A 21,214-nucleotide genomic window follows, 5' to 3' on the forward strand; every position below is an offset into this window, starting at 1 on the left:
GGCCACGTCTGGGAAGGTTCACTACTGTGCTGAGTTTTTACATTTGGAGATAATGGCTCTCACTTTGGTCCTTTGGAGTCACAGAGCCTTTGAAATAGCTTTGTAACTCTTTGTTACCCTTTGTATCTGATGTATTTCAATCACCTTCTTCCTCATCATTTCTGGAATTAATTTCAATTTTGGTATAGTGTGTTACTGGGTAAATCCTTTTAACCAACTTCATTCTTTTAAAAAAGTTCTATGTAAGTGTTGATTTGATTGAACAGGAGGTTCCAGTTATACCACAGTAATTTGCCAACATTTGTAATGTTTAATTTATTAATGTACTAAGTGTTGCACATTTTAACAGCTTATAGTTAGATTTGATACTATGGAATGTCCGAGAGACTAGTTCCTGTTCTCACTTATGTTATAGCCGCGTAAACTGTCATTCCCTCACCAGCCCCTCTCTCTCTCTCTCTCTCTCTCTCTCTCTCTCTCTCTCTCTCTCTCTCTCTCTCTCTCTCTCTCTCTCTCTTCCCTAAATGTTAAATAAATGTCTCCTAACAAAAGAATCACCAATTATGTTTTGTTTTTTGTTACACAACACATTTTAAAATCTGTTTATTATTAAATTTACAGCATTTGGTAGGCGTGTTTTATCATTTATCTAAATTGTAAAAAAAAAATTAAGCATACAAAAAAATACATGAAAATACAACCGAGCAGTTGAGGGTTAAGGGCATTGCTCAAGGGCCCTGCAGTGGGAGCTTGGCGGTGTTGGAATTTGAACTCACAACCTTTCGATCAGAAAGAGCGGTTATTATAGGAGCAATAACATATTAGAATGAGCACATAGAAAATATTGTGCTTATAGTGTCGGTGGAGTAAAGTGCTCCAAGATGTGTAATTGGGTAAATGATCAACATCATGGCAACATGTGTTATTCCTTACATTCATATTAGAATCTGTGTCTGGGTTATGATTTGCCCACCCCATTATTGTGGTTCTTTTATAGTCCATAGCGGGTTGATGTTTAGGAAAATACAAAGATCAAAGACCTAAGTGGCTCTTATACAGAAGCTTTGTTGTGTGCTGCACCTGTTGTCATGTTCTGGCTCTTATCATCCTGATCTAAAATGGAGGTGTTTGCTGTTGTATTAGTCTGCCTGCAGGGTAGTTTACAGAACGGCGAAAGCAATCCTGTGATGTAGAAATCCAATCAGCTGCTCTTCTTCCACATAAGCCTTCTTCAGTGCTGCTCAGTGAGGTGACTAACGAGAGCATTGATATTAGCCAGCAGTGACAGCCAGCCTCACAGATAGCTGTCGTCTGCTTATGGTTTTCTGTGTGTGTGTGTCTGTGTGTGTGTTTGTTTAGGTGGGGGGGGTGCAGAACAGTTTGATAAGTGATGACTTTATCCTGTCCTCTTGCTGTCCAGGCAGGGACTGAGACTTTGCTCATGAGCTCTGATTAATAACAAAGCATTGTGCTACTTCATTACAGACTGCTGACAGTGAAGACCGAGTGTTAATGGTTGGGTGTGTGTGTGTGTGTGTGTGTGTGTGTGTGTGTGTGTGTGAGAGCGAGAGGGACTGTGAGTAAGAATTACTACCAACTGTGCACACAGATCCCCTTCCAGTCAGAAAGGATTTGACCTCAGTCAAGTCTCAAATATCTACTTTAATATCTCAGTGTAATCTTCTTTTATTTGGATTCTATCGATGTGGCTTAGACCCACACTCTATAGGAGAAATTATTTTGTCAGATATTAATAGTATTAGATCATGGAGTAATGATGCCTGCTCTGAGGGTTTTGCAGGTATCATTAGTACTTTTTCCCCCCCTCTCATTTTTCTCAATTCTCATTTTCCCAATTTGATCATCTGCCAGTTCCGCCCCACTAGCCAGCTCTCCTGTATCACACAACGGACAACATCTGGAGAGGGTGAAAGCTATCGCATGCATCTTCCGAGACACGTCAAGCTAATTACGGCATTTTTTAAAAATTCTGCTGCGTCACAGAGCAGTGTAATAGACTCAGAGGAAACTGATCTCTGCCTTCTTCTGTATACATGAGCTTACTCTCTGATTGACAGAGAAGAGTAAGTGAGATAAAAAAAAAACACAAAAAAACAAGAGACCAAAATAGAATCTTTTGTTTTAAATGAGAAGCATTATGTTTGCAGAAAAGAAAACACTGCATTCCAGCATAAGAACCTTATCCCTTCTGTGAAACATGGTGGTGGTAGTGTCATGGCTTGGGACTGTTTTGCTGCGTCTGGGCCAGGGCGACTTGTCATCATTGATGGAACAATGAATTCTGAATGATACCAGCCAATTCTGAAGGAAAATGTCAAGACATCTGTCCATGAACTGAATCACAAGAGAAAGTGGGTCATGCAGCAAGACAACGACCCTAAACACACAAGTCATTCTACTGAAGAATGGTTACAGAAGTATAAAGTTCATGTTTTGGAATGGCCAAGTCAAAGTCCTGCCCTTAATCCAATAGAAATGTTGTGGAAGGACCTGAAGCGAGCTGTTAATGTGAGAAAACCCACCAACATCCCAGAGTTGAAGCTGTTCTGTACTGAGAAATGAGCTAAAATTCCTCCAAGTCGAGGTGCAGGACTGATCAACACAACGTTTACCTGCAGTTATTGCTGCACAAGGGTGTCACACCTTTTACACACACTTTATTGAAAGCTAAGGTTCACATACTTTTGCCACTTACAGATTTGTAATATTGGATAATTTTCCTCAATAAATAATTGACCACGTATAATATTTATGCAGAAATATAGAAAATCCTAACAAATTTCAAGCACCAATGTAAGTTAATTTCCATCATGTTTTTTGAGACATAAGTGCACCATGTGTATAATGGCAAGAGCTGAACTGTATCTGCTCAATTATGTGGCTTTTGATTCAGTTGGTACAGGGACTGCCGTCAATCAAACGAGCCAATGCATTATTTATAACTCCATTAAGCTTGCCCGAAGAGAATGTCCGGAGCGGGGCGTCAATCAAAATCAGCGTATTGATTTGCCACCTCTGATGATGCTCTTGTGGAGGCCAAGTTGCTGAGTTTGCAGTAGCACAATGATTAGGTTTGAGTTTACAAACAGGAGGGAGAGTAAACTTGAATAGTTCAGTGAGTGCAGGACTAACACACTGGTTTGACACCCAGTCTTCCAGAAAGTGAATGAGAACGAACAAATCATGAATTTTAAAATTGTTTTATTTAATGGTGCATGATATGATGATCGTCATATGTGACAATGTGCCTGTCTGACAGTATCATGGGTATTGTCTGTATCGTCACTAACCATCTCCATCGTTACTCACAGGAACAAGTATTTAATTGGAGGTTGAAATCGGTTTTTGTGCAGTTTGTTTCATTTATCCTTCTTTTCTTTTTTTGTAGGTTATTTTTGTAGATGTCAAATAAGTCGCGCGTGTGAATGTGTGTGTATGGTGCCATTCAGGGTGTATTAATGCCACACAGCCAGGTCCACCGCAACCCTGATGAATGAACATGAAGGAATGAATATAATTTGAATAACTAGCTTCTTACTTTTCTTATCAGAATTATCAAATTGTAACATTTACATGACATACAGTTACATAACATGTTATAATGCACAGTTCTGGGATATTTCAGCCTTGAGATGTTATAGAATCGGATCGGGTTTGTTCTTTTTTTCCCCACTCATATCCGATCCAGCAGTATTTTAGCTGATGTCAGCCTGATATCGAGCCTGGATATCGGTGTCATCTGGAATTTTTTATCTCTGGGTTTGATGTTTTTGGGGTTTTTTTTCCATTATGGTAGACCCCCCCCCCCCCCCCCCCCCCCCATTAAATAGACTTTTTGGATAAAAAAAAAGAGAAGAATTGGACTTTTAAAAACTTTTTTAAATGTGACATTGTGTTTAAAGCTCCTCTGAACTAAGTATATTGATGCATATTTGATACCTATATTAATACAGCCCTATTTTAAGGTTCCTCTTTGTAGGGCTGGACGATATGATAAAAATATCATATCACCATACTTGAGGACATTTCTTCCATAAACGATGCGTATCACAATATATAATTTAACAATCTGTCTGCAAAGCGTTAGTAATAAACAAAAAAAGTTAAACTGTCTTTGATGGTATTTTCTTTTATGCCGACAAAGATCTTAATTTTTTTTTTTTTTTTGCATCCATTCAGTACCATTTGATTTGTAATTATTAAAAGCATAAAAAAAAACCATCACCATACCAGCGATATCTCAGAAAATTGTACTGTGTAATAATTTATCACGATAACGATGTTTTGCCCAGCCTTACTTCTTTTTGTGAAGAATTGAATACTGCATGGGATTCTTGTGTATATTCAGTCTGAAGCACTAACACACTGCTATTTCTCTCCTTAGTGGATTTTGTGCCCCATGCTTCCATGGAGACAGCCCACCACATGCTCTTATACGGCTGCAGAACCCCCTACTCCACCAAAGGCTACTGGTAAGTGCTTCATTTTTCCACTTTAGACTGTGATCAGTGTCCCTAATACTGACCAATTTGCAAAAGTATTACATGGCTTTATGCGGTGCAAAATGAAAGAGTAGTTTTCCAAACAACCGGATTAGCCATTTTGTCATTAGTGAAGCTGATAAACAGTCTTGTTGACTGTAATTTATAAACTTGTATAAAACAAGTGGAGGGAATGGATCATTACAAGCTGCTTGAGACCCCTAATTGATTTTATTTAGCCTTATACACTAAGTCTTAGTGATGTACCATTAAGAATCTCGAGCAGCTGATTCTGGTCTGAATGCTCCACATAAGAGAAGCAGCAAATGATGCGTTGTCCTCCTGAGAGAGGAAGAGAGCAAGCGAGAGAGGGAGCAGGGAAGACGCTAATAAACTCGCCTGTTACCAGGGCAACCACATCCAGCTTGACAACAGGGGTTGTTAGAGATGCCCTGTGGGGTTGTGGGTTAGATGGGGGGTTGGGGGGATTTCTCATATCCACCTCACAGCTCTGCCCCTCCATCTTTCTGTCTTTTCTCTTGGGTCTGTGCGATAAGCAACATAAAGAGAACATTACGGTTGGGTCCAGACCGTTTCAGGTCAGAACATCAGACGGACCATTCCACACCTCTAGAAAGAAAACACAGCCTCGATTCCAAAACGCTAATGAGACCACAGCTCAGTCCTCTGCCTCTGTTATTTTTGTCCATAAAATGCAGAGGTGATGCACACATTTCTGAACCGTAAGATGAAATGTGTACTTTTAAATGCAAGTGTTTACTTGGTTGCTTTTGCCTTGCATATGAATGGATACTGTGGCAGACGTGTAAACCGTCCCTGCACTTGTTAGTAGAACCTCCTTTGCATCAAAAATGAATCTCCCTTCATTCATATTCCTCCAGACAGCATCAAATATTCAAGTGCCTGTGAGGCTCCAAAAATGAAGAATGCTGCAGAGGATCATCATAGGCATAAAAAATAGGCCAGGTCATGTGACTTATCACACCCAAATGCAGCAAATCCAGCGAGCTTGGAAAGCTATCAAGAAACTGTTGACTATAGGCATCAAACAGTATAATCAGTATAGTCCTGTGCAGCTGAATACGAGATGAATCATGTTGAAAGACACTTTTGAAAGTACATTTTTGTGAAAACATGTTGAAAGACCTGAAAGAACCATTTTCATGAAGTATAAATGTGCTTTTTGACTGGCACTACCTTGGCTTCTTATTCTAAAAGGGAAACTGACCTCTGAAGTGATTAACTGTTTTGCCTTAAACATTCAATATTGTGACATATATCATTAGCGGTTTATAGACTACTGGAGGTTACAATAACACAGATCAAGTAAAATGTGTCATTTGTGTGGTTCTTTCTGTTCAGCAAAAGTCCAGTTTTTGTCACCGTTTTGAAATTTAGTGACTATCTCTAAAAGTGGTTTAGGCGAAAAACTGCAATACATACAAAATGGACAGCTGTTTGTCTGTTTGTGGACAGTGTACAAAAAAAAAAACATACTAAAACAGCAAGTAATTGATAGACTTGATGGCTGATATTTGTTTATTCATACATTCATTCATCTTCAGTACCCGCTACATCCTGGTCAGGGTTGTGTTTGAAAATCAAGAAAATCCTTTCTTTTTTTTCTGTTCAAACAGCGCATGAATGTCTTCTGCGGCTAAGATAAAAAATTTTATCTAGGTATAGTGTTGAAATATATTGGCACCCTGTCCAGGGTGTACCCCGCCTTGTGCCCGATGCTCCCTGGGATAGGCTCCAGGTTCCCCGTGACCCCGAAAAGGAGTATGCGGTAGAAGATGGATGGAGGGATGCATAGTGTTGAAATATGTGATTTAAGTCTCCTACATAATTTCTTCTAAAAAGCTTTCCATCACACTTTATTGTACTCCTCTTGCGGGAGAAAATGGCTGTCGATATCGGAGTAGTTCTCTGAAGAGAGGATTTAACACAATTGCACAGAAAAGATCCTGGGTGAAAAACATAAGAAAGGAGTGAACACTCACGTGAAGGTTGTGTGTAAATACCTTCGTGTGTACTGTTTGATATTCTGTTTAGCACAGCAGGAACATTCCTAACTCTTCCTGTAATCGCCTTAAACCTGAAATGATACTTTTCCTGTTGAAGAGCAGTTAAGCCGAGAATAGTCAGTGTTACTGCACATCAGGCGGTCGAGTGAATCTTTTCTTTCCTGTTGTGGTTATGTAGCTTATAAAACTGTACAAAGTCATTTGTTGTGTGGACTGTGGTAGAAATAGACTATTATTTAGAAATATTTTTGGAATTTTAGGTGTTTTCTTTTTTGACAACATTACTACTGACTTTTTAAAAAAAAAAATTTCCTTTCGCATAGTAACTGTTCAAGAGTGAGTTGATTCCTAATTAATTGCCATGGATAACGCTCGGACCTTTTGACCAATTTTAATTTATTTTACATATTTATTTTCCACTTAAATAAGCTTATTCCAGATATCATTGGATGACCTGAGGCCCAGGACAGTTTCCCCAGTGCTGGTAGTTAGATTTAATGCAAATCATTTGTTTCAGCAGTACCACTCAATTACTTGAAGACTTTTTAATTTTTAGTTTTTTAATCAGGCAGTATTTTAAACTGTTGTACATAAATAGTTAAACAATTACAGCAACTCACAATTGGGAGGAAAAAGATAAATCTCGCAAGCCTAAAGCAAACTGTGATTGGATTGAACTGATAGAAAGGCTACATTAACTCAAATAACCACTCTCCTCTGTGGTGAGGAAAAAAATAAATAATCTCAGATGGCTTGCAAGAGCAGAGAACCAGATCAGGTTCTTTTCCTCTCAGCCAACAACTGGAATCTGAGGCATGGGTTCACCTAAACTGGACAACTTAAGATTGGCCACAATTTACTCGTCTTATAATGCCTACTTCTGGCATGATAATACAGCATGTCAAAAGTCATCTCAAACTGATTCCATGGACCTGATGGTGAGTTCAGTGTTCTTCAGTGTACTTCCCAGTTACCGGATCTGAATCCAGTACAGCACCTTTGGGGTGTGGTACAATGGGAGAGTCATCTGACAAATCTGCAGCAATTATGTGATTCAGTCATGTCAACATGGACCAGAATCTCAAAGGAATGTTTCTAATACCTTGTGGAGCTTACACCATGAAGAATTGAGAGCAAAGTGAGCCCTTCCCAGTAATACTACAGTTATACTACATCCCTGGGGCCTGTGATTGAGTCTCATCGCTTCTCATGTCATTGCTAGGCTGATGACACCCAGCTCTATTTGTCCTTCCAGCCTGATTATCCAACTGTCTCTGCACGAATCTCTGCTTGCCTGTCTGACATCTCAAACTGCATGAGGGAACACCACCTTAAGTTCAAATTGGTAAAACTGAGTTTCTTGTCATCCCGGCCTGCCCCTCAATCAACCACAACCTCACTGTACAGCTCGGCTCAACTACACTCAAGCCAACCAGGACAGCCAGGAACCTTGGGGTGACTCTTGACAGCTTGACCTTTTATAGACCGCATTTCAACAACTGCTGAAGGTCCGTCCTGTACAACATCAAGAAAATCAGACCCTACCTCACCGAACAGGCTACACAACTACTAGTCCAGGCTCTTGTCATGTCAAAACTGGACTACTGCAACGCACTACTCATGGGCCTCGCAGCCAGCTTCATCAAACCCCTTCAGATGATTCATATAGCAGCAGCACGCCTCGTCTTCAACCAGCCCAAAAAAACCCATTTTCCACCCCTCTTCATCTCCCTCCACTCGCTTCCTGTAGATGTCCGTATCAAATTCAAGGCCTTGATACTCATGTACAAGACCTTGTCTGGAACAGCACCACCCTACCTCAACACTCTCCTTAAGGCTTACGTTCCCTCACGCAATCTGCAGCCGATTAACGACCGACGCTTAGTAGTGCCTGCTCAGCGTGTCTCAAGGTCCCTTTCCAGAACCTTCACACTAACCGTCCCTCAGTGGTGGAATGAACTTCAACCTCAATCCGGACCACAGAATCTGTCACTATCTTCAAAACACAGCTAAAGTCCCACCTCTTCCATGAGCACTTAACTAACCTCTAAAATGCCAAACCCACATTATTTAAAAAAAACTAAAATAATTACTCTGGCTCTTACAACTCTACTCAGCGCACTTTGCTTCTCTAGAACTCAATTATAAATCTTGCATGGTAGCACTACTCGTATTGTTCTCCACTTGATATAGCTCTTTGCTTGTATTTCCTCGTTTGTAAGTTGCTTTGGATAAAAGCGTCTACTAATTGAATAAATGTAAATGTAATAATGTTCCTAATAAAGTGGCCAGTGTGTTTGGTTTCTTTTCTATTCTATTATAAAACATTAAACGTTCTGTTACCACCTGTGAATGCATGAAATATGGGAATGATGATTCTGACAGCTTCTCAAAATCCGCATCAACTGATGCTGTTGTTTAGTTGCGCTTGAGCGCTGTAGAAGGCCGGGAGTTCCTGGACTGTTCTCAGCTCCATCTGATCAGCAAATTGGATCATGTTTGGGGTTTTTTTTTTTCCTTTCCATCATTTGCTGGATGTTTAATATAACGCTCATGTTTGATCTCAAACAAGCATTTTTACTATTTTAAACAAAGTTCCCAGATCTGTTTTCAGAGCTATAATCCAGGCTGAATAAATTTGATATTTGATGTTCTGTCATGATAATGTGTAGTGGCAGTACATTCTCTCTGGCAAATAAATCCAAATTTTTGTATTAATTCAAGCCCGCATAGGACACTTTTCAATTTTTTACATTTCTGACTGTTGAAATGCCAAGTGATGGTTTAACAGTTATGGTGTAGTGATAACTGGACATAATGTCTCTAATGCTTTTGTATTCTAATTCTCTCCATGATGTAAACATGTTTGTCTGTGTGATAATTTATAAAGCCTTCAGGGCTCTGAGCTGTGTTGATGGATGAGTGGATAATGAAACAGCAGCAGGCAGTTGTATTGAGCGTTCTGTCTCTCTGTGTGTGTATGTGCAGGGATTGTGGGACAGAACAGGGCACCTGTGAGGACGAGGCCAAGATTATGTACGCCTGGGCCAGAAATGCTCCACCTACCAAGCTCCCTAAAGGTGATGTCTGTGTTTAGGCCATGGTCCATGTCTGTCTCTGTCTTCTGTTTTAGTCTCTCTTTCCATTTGTCAGGCCTTTTACTTCTCTCTGTCTCTTTGTAACTCATATTATCAGTGACTGCAGCACAGTCAGCTAACTTCTGAGATCATTAATAATCAGAGGATTTACACAGTACTCTGGACCATTGTAATTGCCCTCCAGTGAGACCTCTTATCAACATATCTGTACAGAAAAGAAAGCCGCAAGGCAATCGGTTCCTCATCCACCGTTTATTTTTTTACTCTCTAGCTTTCTCTCTCTGTTTATTTCACATACCTATCTGATGTCGATGCAGTTTCTATAACTTGGTGTTATTTCTTACGGGGTGAGGTAGTTGAGACCTGTTCGGAATGGTATGACTTATCAGGGACCCAGCCGACATAGCGGCTCAGGGTCATAAAGCCCCCCCCCGACGCTAAGGTGACAACACAAGGGGGAGAATGTGGCCTTATGTCTCACACGGGTTGTAGAGGATAAAGTTAAGTAAGTATCTGATCTCACGATTCCTCCATTTTTCTCCTTTCTTTCCCACACAGATGTCGGCTTCAGAGTTGGAGGAGATAGCAAAATTACCTACTTTGTGCTGCAAATCCATTATGGTGATGTCAAAAGCTTCAGAGGTACGTTGTTGAGGTACACCATATCATGATATGTTGTACTGATGATCTGATGATCCCAACAGCAGGCTGGAAATCAGTGGCCCAGCTGACACACTGTTGCCGAGGAGTCATGACAGAAAGCTGGCTCAGTGCTGCTGTTTCACAGCCAAGTAGAAATGAGAAAACATTGATAAAGTAGATTAAACAAATTTCTCCTGGCACATTATTAGTCCTTGATTGAATTCATCTGAACGGTTTAAAAGGTATATTTTCTAATTACATTTTAAATGGTTTACAGAAACATGGTAGTGCGGGTTGAATACATTCTGGAATGTTAATAATCACTTAATACTTGTGATAATATATTGAAAAATGGACCTTGTTCAGCATGCATTTGACTAGCCTGCAAAATAAAGGGACAGGACCTCAGTCCAATAGAAAATGTGGAAACACTAAAATTTAAGAATTATAATGCAGAAATGTCGACCTTCTGAAAAGTCCAGTTCCAGTGTAATGGCTCCAGAGAAACTTCTGACAATGCTGAGCTATTTTTTATCATTTCACCTAGTATTTGACTCCTAGATAATTTAAGAAAATAAATTTTGAACAGCTTCTGGGGAAAAACTGCTGACCTATTTATTATTCTCTCAACCGGCACTTTACTTTAAGATTGAGAGTATTTGCCCAGTGTCGTCAACATCTGATGTTATTTTATTAAATCATTTTTAGTGAAGGAAACTAACAAAATCCAACAAAGGCACCACTTTTTTTTTTTAATTTCAGCCCGATCTTGCTTAGCAAAGGCAAAAAATAATGAGATGAATTTTAGGATGAATAAGTTGGGCTGATGGTGTCTTGTCTTGGTTTCAGATCACCATAAAGACTGCTCAGGACTTACTCTAAGAATGACTTCCAAACCGTAAGTTTCTAATCCCCATCGCTTTTCTTAATGCTATTATTGATTCTTTGCCTGACTCCATTTGTAAAATTGTTCAGTTTGAGAATTCCCCCCGGGCTTGCAAACTTGTAAATTTACGTTGCATTAGTATGATTATTTAATCGGAAGCAATAATGAGCTTGGTAAACGTCTGTACGTTTGATTCATTTAAGCAGTTGTTTTCCTACAAACTACCCATGTATATTGACTGATGTTGTATTGGCTGTTAGATCCATCAACCTAAGGCTGTTTTTTTTTTTTTTTTCTCCCCCCCTTCCATAAAGCATGTAATTATAGGCCTTGCATCAATTTTCAGGCTGTTGTGGCAATAATTGGACATTTCCTGTTTAAAGGAATGAAGTACCAATTTAAATAGGCAGAAAAAACAATTTAGGTTTAAATGCTTCATCCCACATCTAGTGCTAAGACTCATATCTGCTCTAGAACTGGCATTTTTAAAATAACACACGTACAAGGGTGAATTGCTAATTGATCAGTAGTGGCACAGCAGCTGTAGTTAGAGCAGAGTGACATTATTACTGAAACGGATTATTGATCTGAGTTCAGCGGGTCGCCTCGGTCCTGGTCTCACCGCTGCTGTGTATGACGCCGATGGATGGTTGATGGATGTGGCTGAACTTCGATTGCAAGCTCTGCTTTCTCCTTTTCTTGCTCTTGTTTGTGCTTTGCTTACACGCACGGACCCATCAGTTTATAGAAACACAGAAAAGAAATAGACCTGTTGTTTTTCCGCACACCTGTCACTCCAGACCCACATTCTTTTAATAAATGGTTTCAGAAACCTGTGGGATGCAGAAAGATTTAGCAGAGCCGAACAAATCCACATGCAAAAAGCTCAGCGTAATCATGACGCCCCTTGGGGGATTACAGTCTCACAAAATGAAGTATGTAAATCCTTGATAATAGGACGGCTGAATGCTATTTTGGAAGAAATCGGGTTCCTTTTTTCAAGTTTCAGAGTTTAGATAATTAAATGCTTAATGTAGTGAAGTGATGAGATTTAGAGGAGAATCTGATGTCATTTTGCATTTTCTGTCCAGACAGCCCTTTTTAGCAGGCATGTACCTGATGTTATCCGTTGACACCGTCATCCCTCCAGGAAAAACAGGTATACTAAGGAGCTGCCTCGCAATCTGACACTGTTTATATCTTGATGGAATCCATTTAAGATGGGATCAAACCACCAAAAACACGTAACCTGGTTACTTCAGTTTTTTAAATGGGCAGTTCTCAGGGTTTTAAAGCCCACTGTTCATTGTTGTGTACTAATGTCCATGTGTCTTTAAGAGCAGTTTTTTGAAGTACAAAATCCTTTACTGTTCAATTTATGCAATGCCATGGTATGTCAATAATTGAAATTCTGGTGTGTTGCATTTGTTCATTTACAGTAACCAACGCTGATATCGCTTGCTCTTACTTATCATACCCGATGTACCCGTTTGCCTTCAGAACCCACACGCATCGGCTTGGTGAGTTCGTAATTTTCTTATTATTATACGTTGAAATATAAATTCATTCATTTTCAAAGATTGCTCAAAAATATTTTCATGTGTGCATCAGGTAAAGTTGTTAGTGGTTACAGAATTCGAAACGGACAGTGGACGTTGATTGGGCGGCAGTCTCCACAGTTACCACAGGTACTCCTAAACGTACATGTAGTATCCTGCTCTACTTCTCTCATTCTAATCACATTTCCTCTGGAAATATTCCAACCTAATTTCGGATCTGTAGTGTATGTGCGTTCATCATGAATAAGAATTTTCACAGCTTTCACTCATAATACATTTAATATGCAAGTTGTTAATATGCAGTTGTTGGGGCAGTCAATAAACATTTAAAATTCATGACTTGAGGATGTGAATTCAAAACCGTAGCTGTTACACTAACAGTGCACTTCACACCAAAGGTGTTCTTATGCAACTTTCAGACAAAGAGCAGTACAGCTCAAAATGTCGTTCCAGTTTTGTGATTTCTATGCTCTATGCCCAGACCCACACAGCTAAATAGGTAAAGCAATACCACAAATCACCTTGGCAACAACCCATGCAACACACAGCCACACCCACACATATGCAGATTCCTCTGAAAGAGCAAATCATACAGATATAGAGCTTAATTTATAAATAGCTTTCACTAAAGATTTAATGGCGGTTTGATCCTGATCTCGGGTTTGTGTGGCGTTTCTGTGCATGTTCTCCCTGTGTCCACGTGGGTTTCTTCCGGATCCTTCCCTCCTCAAAATAGATGCTAGTAGGTGGACGAGCTATGCTAAATTCCTCCAATGTGTGAACGTGTGGGCGTAGTAAGCTAGCATCAGATCCATAGTGTATTACCGCCTCATGCCCAGTGTTCCCAGGACAGAATCCGGATCCAAGTAAAATAAACCACTTGATGAAGCTGAATGAATGAAAAATTTGTGATTGATGTAAATCGACTTTCCCAACTTCTGCCTCGACTTCCTTTATAAGTGACTTTTGAGTAAAAATTAGGCAGTCTAGCCCATTGATACATTCCGCCCCTGATATAGAGACATTTCCAGTTCATGGCAGATGGCTTGTCTCTCTGAGTTAAAGGCCAGGATTAAATGTCATGTGCAGGCCATGCTGAGACATTACACTTCCTTCCATGCAGCGTCGTAGCTTAGCCACAGCAGGATGCAGCAGCTGAGCCGAGCCATAAGCACATAACAACATTAGACGGATTAGAAACACGAAGAGGCTCTTTTGTTCTGTCAGTACATACTGCAGCTCAGTGACGCATAAAGCATCTGCTTTTTTTCTTCTTGAAGAGTTTGCTTGCAGTCCAAGGTGATTTTGTTTAGTTTTATATGTACCTGGGCAATTATGCTGGATGAAAGATTGCACAGTATGACTCATTTGCTCTGCACTGCAGTTTCTTGACTGAATTCCTTTATTGCAAGAAAAACACTGTTGGCCGTTCCTTCCTAATAATTGTTCACATGGTCTACTAGAACATACAGTGCTTTTTATAAATGATATCATTTAGAGAAATGGAGAGGGACATGCTGGATGTGGGACGGTCCCTGAAAATGTTGCTACTATTGATTTGAGGAAAACCCATCAGTACTACATAGATGACATGATGGGTTTCTTGACATTTCTGCCCCTTTCACTCTAGCTTATATTAAGATCTTGATAAGTCAGTCAAAATATATTACACATGGTAGGATAAGACCCTTCACCAATGACTCCATGGTGCAGAGGGGGTTTAGTGTCAGATAAATCCGCTAAAGGCTTGATAGGCTTGATTATAATCTGCTGTTATCATATTTGTGAGATCATATTTGAAATCCACGTTGGGTTTCATTCCCGTTACTTGCATGTGATCAAATCATATGAAATGGTCAAATCATATAAAAAAAAAAACGGGCCTGAGAGTTGGGGACAAAAAAGCAGGAGTTAAAATAATTTTTTAATGCCCTTGAGCTAGCAGGCTTTGTGACAGAGACTCTGCCTTGATCCACTATTCCACTATTCTTCACGTAATGACCACTTGCTCTGTGCCAGAGAAACATGGACCAGACCTAAAAATGTAAAATGTAATTTTAAATATTCAGTAGAGTTAAAATGCTTCCACTTAATGTCACACGTTTTTGTAGGCTTGCAGTCGTGGCTAGAAGCTCACTGAAAAACACTGTAGAAATGTAAATTCCCTGTATTTTATGTTCAGTCTTTGAATTTACACGATGATTGTGTTAGGGTGTCCACCACTGTTTCAAGTAAAGGTGGGTGCCTAGCAGATGGAGAGCTGTTCCAGTTCTGGCCTAAATATCTGTCTGTGTTACTCTAGGAAGTCTTAACCAACGTTAGGTTCCCGAGGTGAACCAAGAGGTGAAACAGACCTCCCTCTTGTGTTACACAAAACAGGATGCATAGAGTATTTACAGCAGTACACAGCCCAATGGTGCTTAATTTCTCTTGCCCCTGATTTTCGGTGATTTTCCTTGGCCGACCAAAACGTCTTTTCACAGAGCTCTGACTCCAACAATATGAAAAGAATTTCATTCAGTAGGCCCTTAAATTAATCTTACCTCAACCATGAAATTGCCTTTACCTTTACAGAAGAGTTTCTTTTCTAGTTTAGTTTAGAAAAGATGCACTATGCTTACTAAAAAAATCCAGCCATTTTATATTTCTCGTCTCTTTATTTCTAGTTTTCAGAACTCTATGTTGTCTGTATGGATATAATTGTAAAAACGTTGTGAATAGTGAGTAGTCAGTCTGTGCCTCAGTCATGCCTTTTCCCCAAGAATAAGTAGCAGCTGTGTGTTCGTTCCAGGCCTTTTATCCAACCAGCAATGCCATTGACGTAAGATACGGAGACACACTGGCTGCTCGCTGCGTTTTCACAGGAGAGGGAAAGACTTCTAAAACACACATCGGGTGAGTTTAAGCTGGAGTGAGTAATTCTGAATTCCTTTCTCTTTCGTTCAATCATTTCATATACAGTGCTGTGAAAAAGTATTTGCCCCACCATGATTTCTTCTGGTTTTGTCTATATCTCGTACTAAATTGTGTCAGAAATTAAAACAAATTGTAAGATAAAACAAAGGCAGCCTGAGTAAACACAAAATATAGTTTATAAATGATAATGTAATTTACTGAAGCAAAAAAAGTTATCAATACCAACTGGGCCTGCGTGAAAATGTATTTGCCCCTGTAGTTATTAATTCCCCAAATCTATGAAAATGCATTCATAATGGGATTCAGCTGGTCTAGACGCAACCAGGCCTGATTACTGCAATCCCTGTTCAATCAAATCAACACTTAAATATAACTTTTTTTAACAGCATGAAGTTGGTTGAAAGGTTTTACCCAGTTTCACACCCTGCCAACATTGAAAGAAATTCCAGAAATGATGAAGAAGAAGGTGATTGAAATACATCAGTCTGGGATGAGTTACAAACCTATTTCAAAGGCTCTGGGACTCCAAAGAACCACAGCGAGAGCCATTATCTCTGAATGGAAAAACTCGGCACAGTAGTGAACCTTCCCAGAAGTGTCCAGACTTCCAAAATTCCTCCAAGGTCACAGCAACTACTCATCCAGGAAGTCACATAAGAGCCAAGGACAACATCAAAGGACCTACAGGCCTCGCTTGCATCAATAAAGATCACTGTTCATGACTCCATTATCAGAAAGACACCGGGCAAAAATGGCATCCATGGAAGAGTGGTGAGGTGAAAACCACTTCTAACCCAGAAGAACATTAAGGCTCGACTGAATTTTGCCAAAACGCACTTTGATGATCCTCTATCCTCCAGTTATTAGAAGCATTTGTTGCAGTAATCGCTGCTAAATGTGACACAACCAGATTTTAAGATTGTAGGGGACCAATTAGTATTTCAAATGGGTGATAGGTGTTGGGTAACTTCAATAAAAAATAAAAACAGTGTTGTGTGTTTACTCAGGTTGCCTTTGTTTTATGTTGTGTTTCGTTTGAAGATCTAAAACTATTTAGTATGAGATATAGACCAAAACAGAAGAAATCAAATATTTTTTCACAGCACTGTAATAGCACCATATTTAAATAGAGAATGTCATTTCTGTGATGAATTAATCCACGGCCCACACCGACCATATTTTTTTTGTTTCACCAGCTTTCCTTGTAAATGAGAATGTGAGTAGGTTTAAAGGGTGGAGAGTGTGTGTGTAGTTGAGGCGTGTTTTCATCTCCTCCATACTCTGAGTGCTGTTGGCTGTTGGAGATTCACATCAGCCAAGTGTGTGACAGGTGGTCATTAGTGCTGCTCGCTGCCCTGCCCAGTGTGGCTCCCTGTCACAGCTCCTCCTTGGTTATTGCGTGTGTGTTCAGTGTGTGCGTGTGTGTGTTCAGTGTGTGTTCAGCGTGTGCGTGTGTGCTGTAGTGTGTTTGCAGAATCGTCAAGCACAAAAGAAAGTTGTCTCCAGGGTAACATGCATTTTTCATGATTCTCTTTTGTGACTAGGTCCACACGTGTGTGTGTGTGTGTGTGTGTGGGGTGTGTTACTTGGGTCTGCCTCCCCATTCTTGTTGCCATGGTGATTTGGGATGTGCATGATTGCGACATCAGAATGCCATATAACGCATCCCATGGGAAGCAACCCAGAGTACCAGTCCCCACGCGCACACACACACACATGTGTATGTGTGTGTATATATATATATATATATATATATATATATATATATATATATATATATATATATATATATATATATATATATATATTAGATAGATGGATATAGATATACACACAGTATACACACACACACACATATACAAACACATTCACACGTCATAGCGAAGACATGATTCGTTTAAATGGCAGTGAGCGGAGTGAGAAGTGAAGAAGTGACAAACGTGTACAAACATGATTCAAAGTCTGTTGCCGTTCCTTGAGCTCAGCTTAAATACTATTCATATGGGATAAGATTTTCAGATATATGCCTGTTATGTAATGTTGCTAGAGGAGGCATGTAGGCTAAATCACAGTGACGGGTGTGTCACACTAAAAATTCCATGCCTACTACATACATCTCATTATAATACAAACGGATTGTGGCCACGCTTGTGACCATGTGACTTGCGTTTGGTCATTAGTAGGTCACGTTTGGTCATTAGTAGGTCACATGACGCATTGCATGTATTTTCTCTGTACCTGTGGTAGGAACTCAGTAACTTATCTAAATGCATGGGAATCTCACTCCTCTGACAAATTCTTTTAAATCTTGAATATATATTTTTTTTATTTGGTTTTGGTTAGGTTTCGAAAAAAAAAAAAGGCTTCCTGGAGTTTCTTTATACTGATGAAAAAGAGCAAAACCTATTTCCTCTTTGCTCGGTAAAATACTGTGTAATCTTTCCAGATGAGTGTGCACACGTTCGACCGTTAAAAAAAACAAACCCTGATGTGACATTCAGATGGGACTAAAGTCCAGAGAGTAAAAACAAGCCCAGGCCGAATATGGCTTTAGTCTTACTATAAAGTGATTGATTGATTTCATGCTGATGTATGTGTGACGGATATTCCATCTCCTTTTTCCCAGTGGTACTTCCAACGACGAGATGTGTAACTTCTACATCATGTACTACATGGACAGCAAGCATGCTTTGCCTTACATGGATTGCATGGACCACGGCAGCAGCAGTCTTTTCAGAAACATTCCTGCCGAAGCCAATGTCCCCATTGCCATCACCCCGGACCAAATGATGTCTATGATGCATGGCTCAGAGCATAAAGGTATACACTCCCTTTTGTGTTAAACTCTCTTTGACTTTTTCCTTATTTTTGCTGATTTTAGTAGTAGCATATCCCTACACATTAGCTAGTTCCCTTATGGCCGGACAGCTACCAGGCTGAGAGGCTAATGACACCGAGAAGTCCATCCTACCCACACATAGAGTTTCTGGACAATAGGATGACCACAGAGACACTCCACAAGGGACTTTGTCAAGGTCTAAAAACAATCGTGATCAAGTAAAGTGACCCCCAGAATTGTTGCCACCCTTCCTGAAAATCACTGTTGAAAATGATTACACACAGTGATTCAATAGTAAACATTAGTAGATACTATTTATCTTTGTTTTAAAAATCTATGTACCTCTCAAAGATATGTTCCAAAATTATTAACACCCCAAGGAATTTTTTTTATATATGTTTTATATATAATCAGTCCCCAGGAACTCATTCATGTCCTGTGTCCCTGGGATATAAATAAGAGGTTGTACAAAGATAAAATCCCTTTACCGTCTATTACCATGGGAAACCAACAAAAAATTTAAATACAAAATAGACATAAGGTTAATGACCTGCACAAATAGTCAAATGGTCATAAAAATATGTAAGCAATTAAAATACTAATTAAGCACAATTAGGGCTCTAACAATAAGTTTCATATGTCTGAAACAGAGGTAGATTTGTCAGGAATTGGATCCAATAGCACACTGTTTCCCTTGTACAGTGAGAAGGACGGTGAAGGAGGGGGGGGGGGGGGGGGGAGCCTGAAGATCACAGTTTGACAATTGCACAGTTTGGTTCATTGTTGTTTTTGTCAAGTTTCAAAATCAATTGTTAAATACCACTTTGATAACAGCAAGCTTTTTGGAAGGGTTGCAAGAAAGAAGCCTTCCCTCAAAACATCTCACTAAATGCAGCTGTTGAATTTCATCAAGTGTCATTAGAGGTACCATTGGCACCATGTGTTGTGTATAGATGAGACCAAAATCACATTTTGTTCATACACACTGTCGGCATGTAGAATATGGAGGTGGATCAGTGAAGCTTTGGGGCTGTTTTGTAGCTGCTGGTTCAGGGGTTCTTGTGAAGATTGATGGAATCATGATTTCTGTTAAAGACCAGGAGGTCCGTACTTGGCCATAGGTAGAGCTTTCAACAAGATGATTAACCAAAGATACGAAGAAACACAAAATCAGTGTCTTGCAATGATATCTCAGTTTCTGTATTTGAATCCTGCTGAAAACCTGTAGTGTGAATTGAACCAGCTCAAAGTGGACAAAGTGCCTCCAACATTGTTCGACATTAGAGGACAGGGTTTAGTGCAGTTATTCTCTATGGGGCTTCACAAAATAGTAATTTTACTGGTGCAGATCATTTTGAAAACTGTGTTATAGACAAAAATTGCACTACTTTTGTTCTACTCTTGAAAATAACGATACAAGCACCTGTATACACAACCTGTTACTCATCATGCATTCATTTTTGCTCTTTTTCCGTCAAGGGTGCCAATAATTCTGAAGTGAACTGTCGGGGTCACAATGTTTGTCAGGCAGGAAGCAAAAAGCAAGCCCTTGTTAATTTAGAATGTCCGTGTATCCCTTTTTTTATTTTTTTATTTTAATTTTAGGAAAATACATTTGAAAGATGTAAATCTCCTTAAACAGCATACTCCCGAAAGCAGATTTTGAACGTTCACTCTGCGGTTGCCTACGAATAATTCCTGCTCTGATTTCATTACATGCGAATCAGGAATAATTTCTAGGTCATTTGATGGTTTCTCTCTCCTCGTTTTCAAAGACGGCGGAGATGACGCCGCGCTCCAGCAACCAAAGAGGGAGGAGGAGGAGGTTCTGGATCAGGGTGAGTAGACCACGAGAGTGATAAAAAAATTACTGTGCTAATGAGAAACCGAGCCTGCTGATGATCATAGATTGCACTGAAACACATCATTATGCCCTCTGTTAAAAAGAATAAATAAAAACCCCAGAAAAAGTCTGGTTTTAGTAGCATCTCGGAGAATCAGGTGTACAGTAGCATAACAAGGTGCAATTAGAAATAAAGTAGATAAATGATTCCGCAGACTGGTAGCGGTTATTCAGTGGCGCAGCTCTCGTTAGTTCTAGAGGTTCTCCCTTCTGCCTGCAGGCTATAAACCGAGTTTAAGTGACTAAAGATATCACATTTTTATGTTCAAGGTTGATGTTTGAAGCTGTGTTGCCCTGGTAACCACTCTGTTGTGTGAGGATGCAGGAACTCTCCCCGAGGAGCTTCTGTTTTGATTTTATTTTGCTTGCACTCTGATGTGAATCGTGACAGATTGGTGTCACGTTCACTGTTGAGCTTCTCTAAACCTAGTTGTGTATAAAGATTCCGCTGCTGGGTTTAAGCATCAATTTGAGGATAAGGGATGAGCAAGTAAAAAGTAAAGGCTCTCTTTTTATCTTTTTTTTTTTAGTTTTTTTTTTTAATTCTTACTACTTCACTTTGTGTTTTTTTTTTCTGTCTCTGTTTCCCAGATGAGCTAGAGATAACTAGAGATAAGAGTGGCACGAATGCAAATCAGAGCAGTGCGCTTTGATGTTGTGAAGCTGGCATCTGCATTGTTAACTGCTTTTTTTATCCTTTAATCCTCGCACACCTGCTGAGAGCTCGCTCCAGGCCGAGAACACGACGGCATCACCGTGTAATCAGCATAACAGAGAAGACTTCTGATTGCTTGTTGCTAATGCGGCAGAAACTCAAGGGC

General features: G+C 39.7%; 1 protein-coding gene across 3 annotated transcripts in view; it reads left to right on the forward strand.

Annotated features, from left to right (window-relative positions):
- Window positions 1–21,214, forward strand: part of pam (peptidylglycine alpha-amidating monooxygenase) — an 81,178-nt gene that overhangs the window by 24,987 nt on the left and 34,977 nt on the right. For all 3 annotated transcript variants that reach the window (XM_017489705.3, XM_017489707.3, XM_017489706.3), the window contains exons 5-14: window positions 4,406–4,493; window positions 9,539–9,630; window positions 10,207–10,290; window positions 11,140–11,188; window positions 12,268–12,335; window positions 12,616–12,696; window positions 12,788–12,864; window positions 15,527–15,630; window positions 18,278–18,471; window positions 20,266–20,328. In XM_017489705.3, coding sequence (XP_017345194.1) covers window positions 4,406–4,493; window positions 9,539–9,630; window positions 10,207–10,290; window positions 11,140–11,188; window positions 12,268–12,335; window positions 12,616–12,696; window positions 12,788–12,864; window positions 15,527–15,630; window positions 18,278–18,471; window positions 20,266–20,328 — 900 coding nt within the window. The remainder of the gene's footprint in view (window positions 1–4,405; window positions 4,494–9,538; window positions 9,631–10,206; window positions 10,291–11,139; window positions 11,189–12,267; window positions 12,336–12,615; window positions 12,697–12,787; window positions 12,865–15,526; window positions 15,631–18,277; window positions 18,472–20,265; window positions 20,329–21,214) is intronic.

The sequence above is a fragment of the Ictalurus punctatus genome, chromosome 16, assembly GCF_001660625.3.
Source record: "Ictalurus punctatus breed USDA103 chromosome 16, Coco_2.0, whole genome shotgun sequence".
Taxonomy (NCBI): Eukaryota; Metazoa; Chordata; class Actinopteri; order Siluriformes; family Ictaluridae; genus Ictalurus; species Ictalurus punctatus.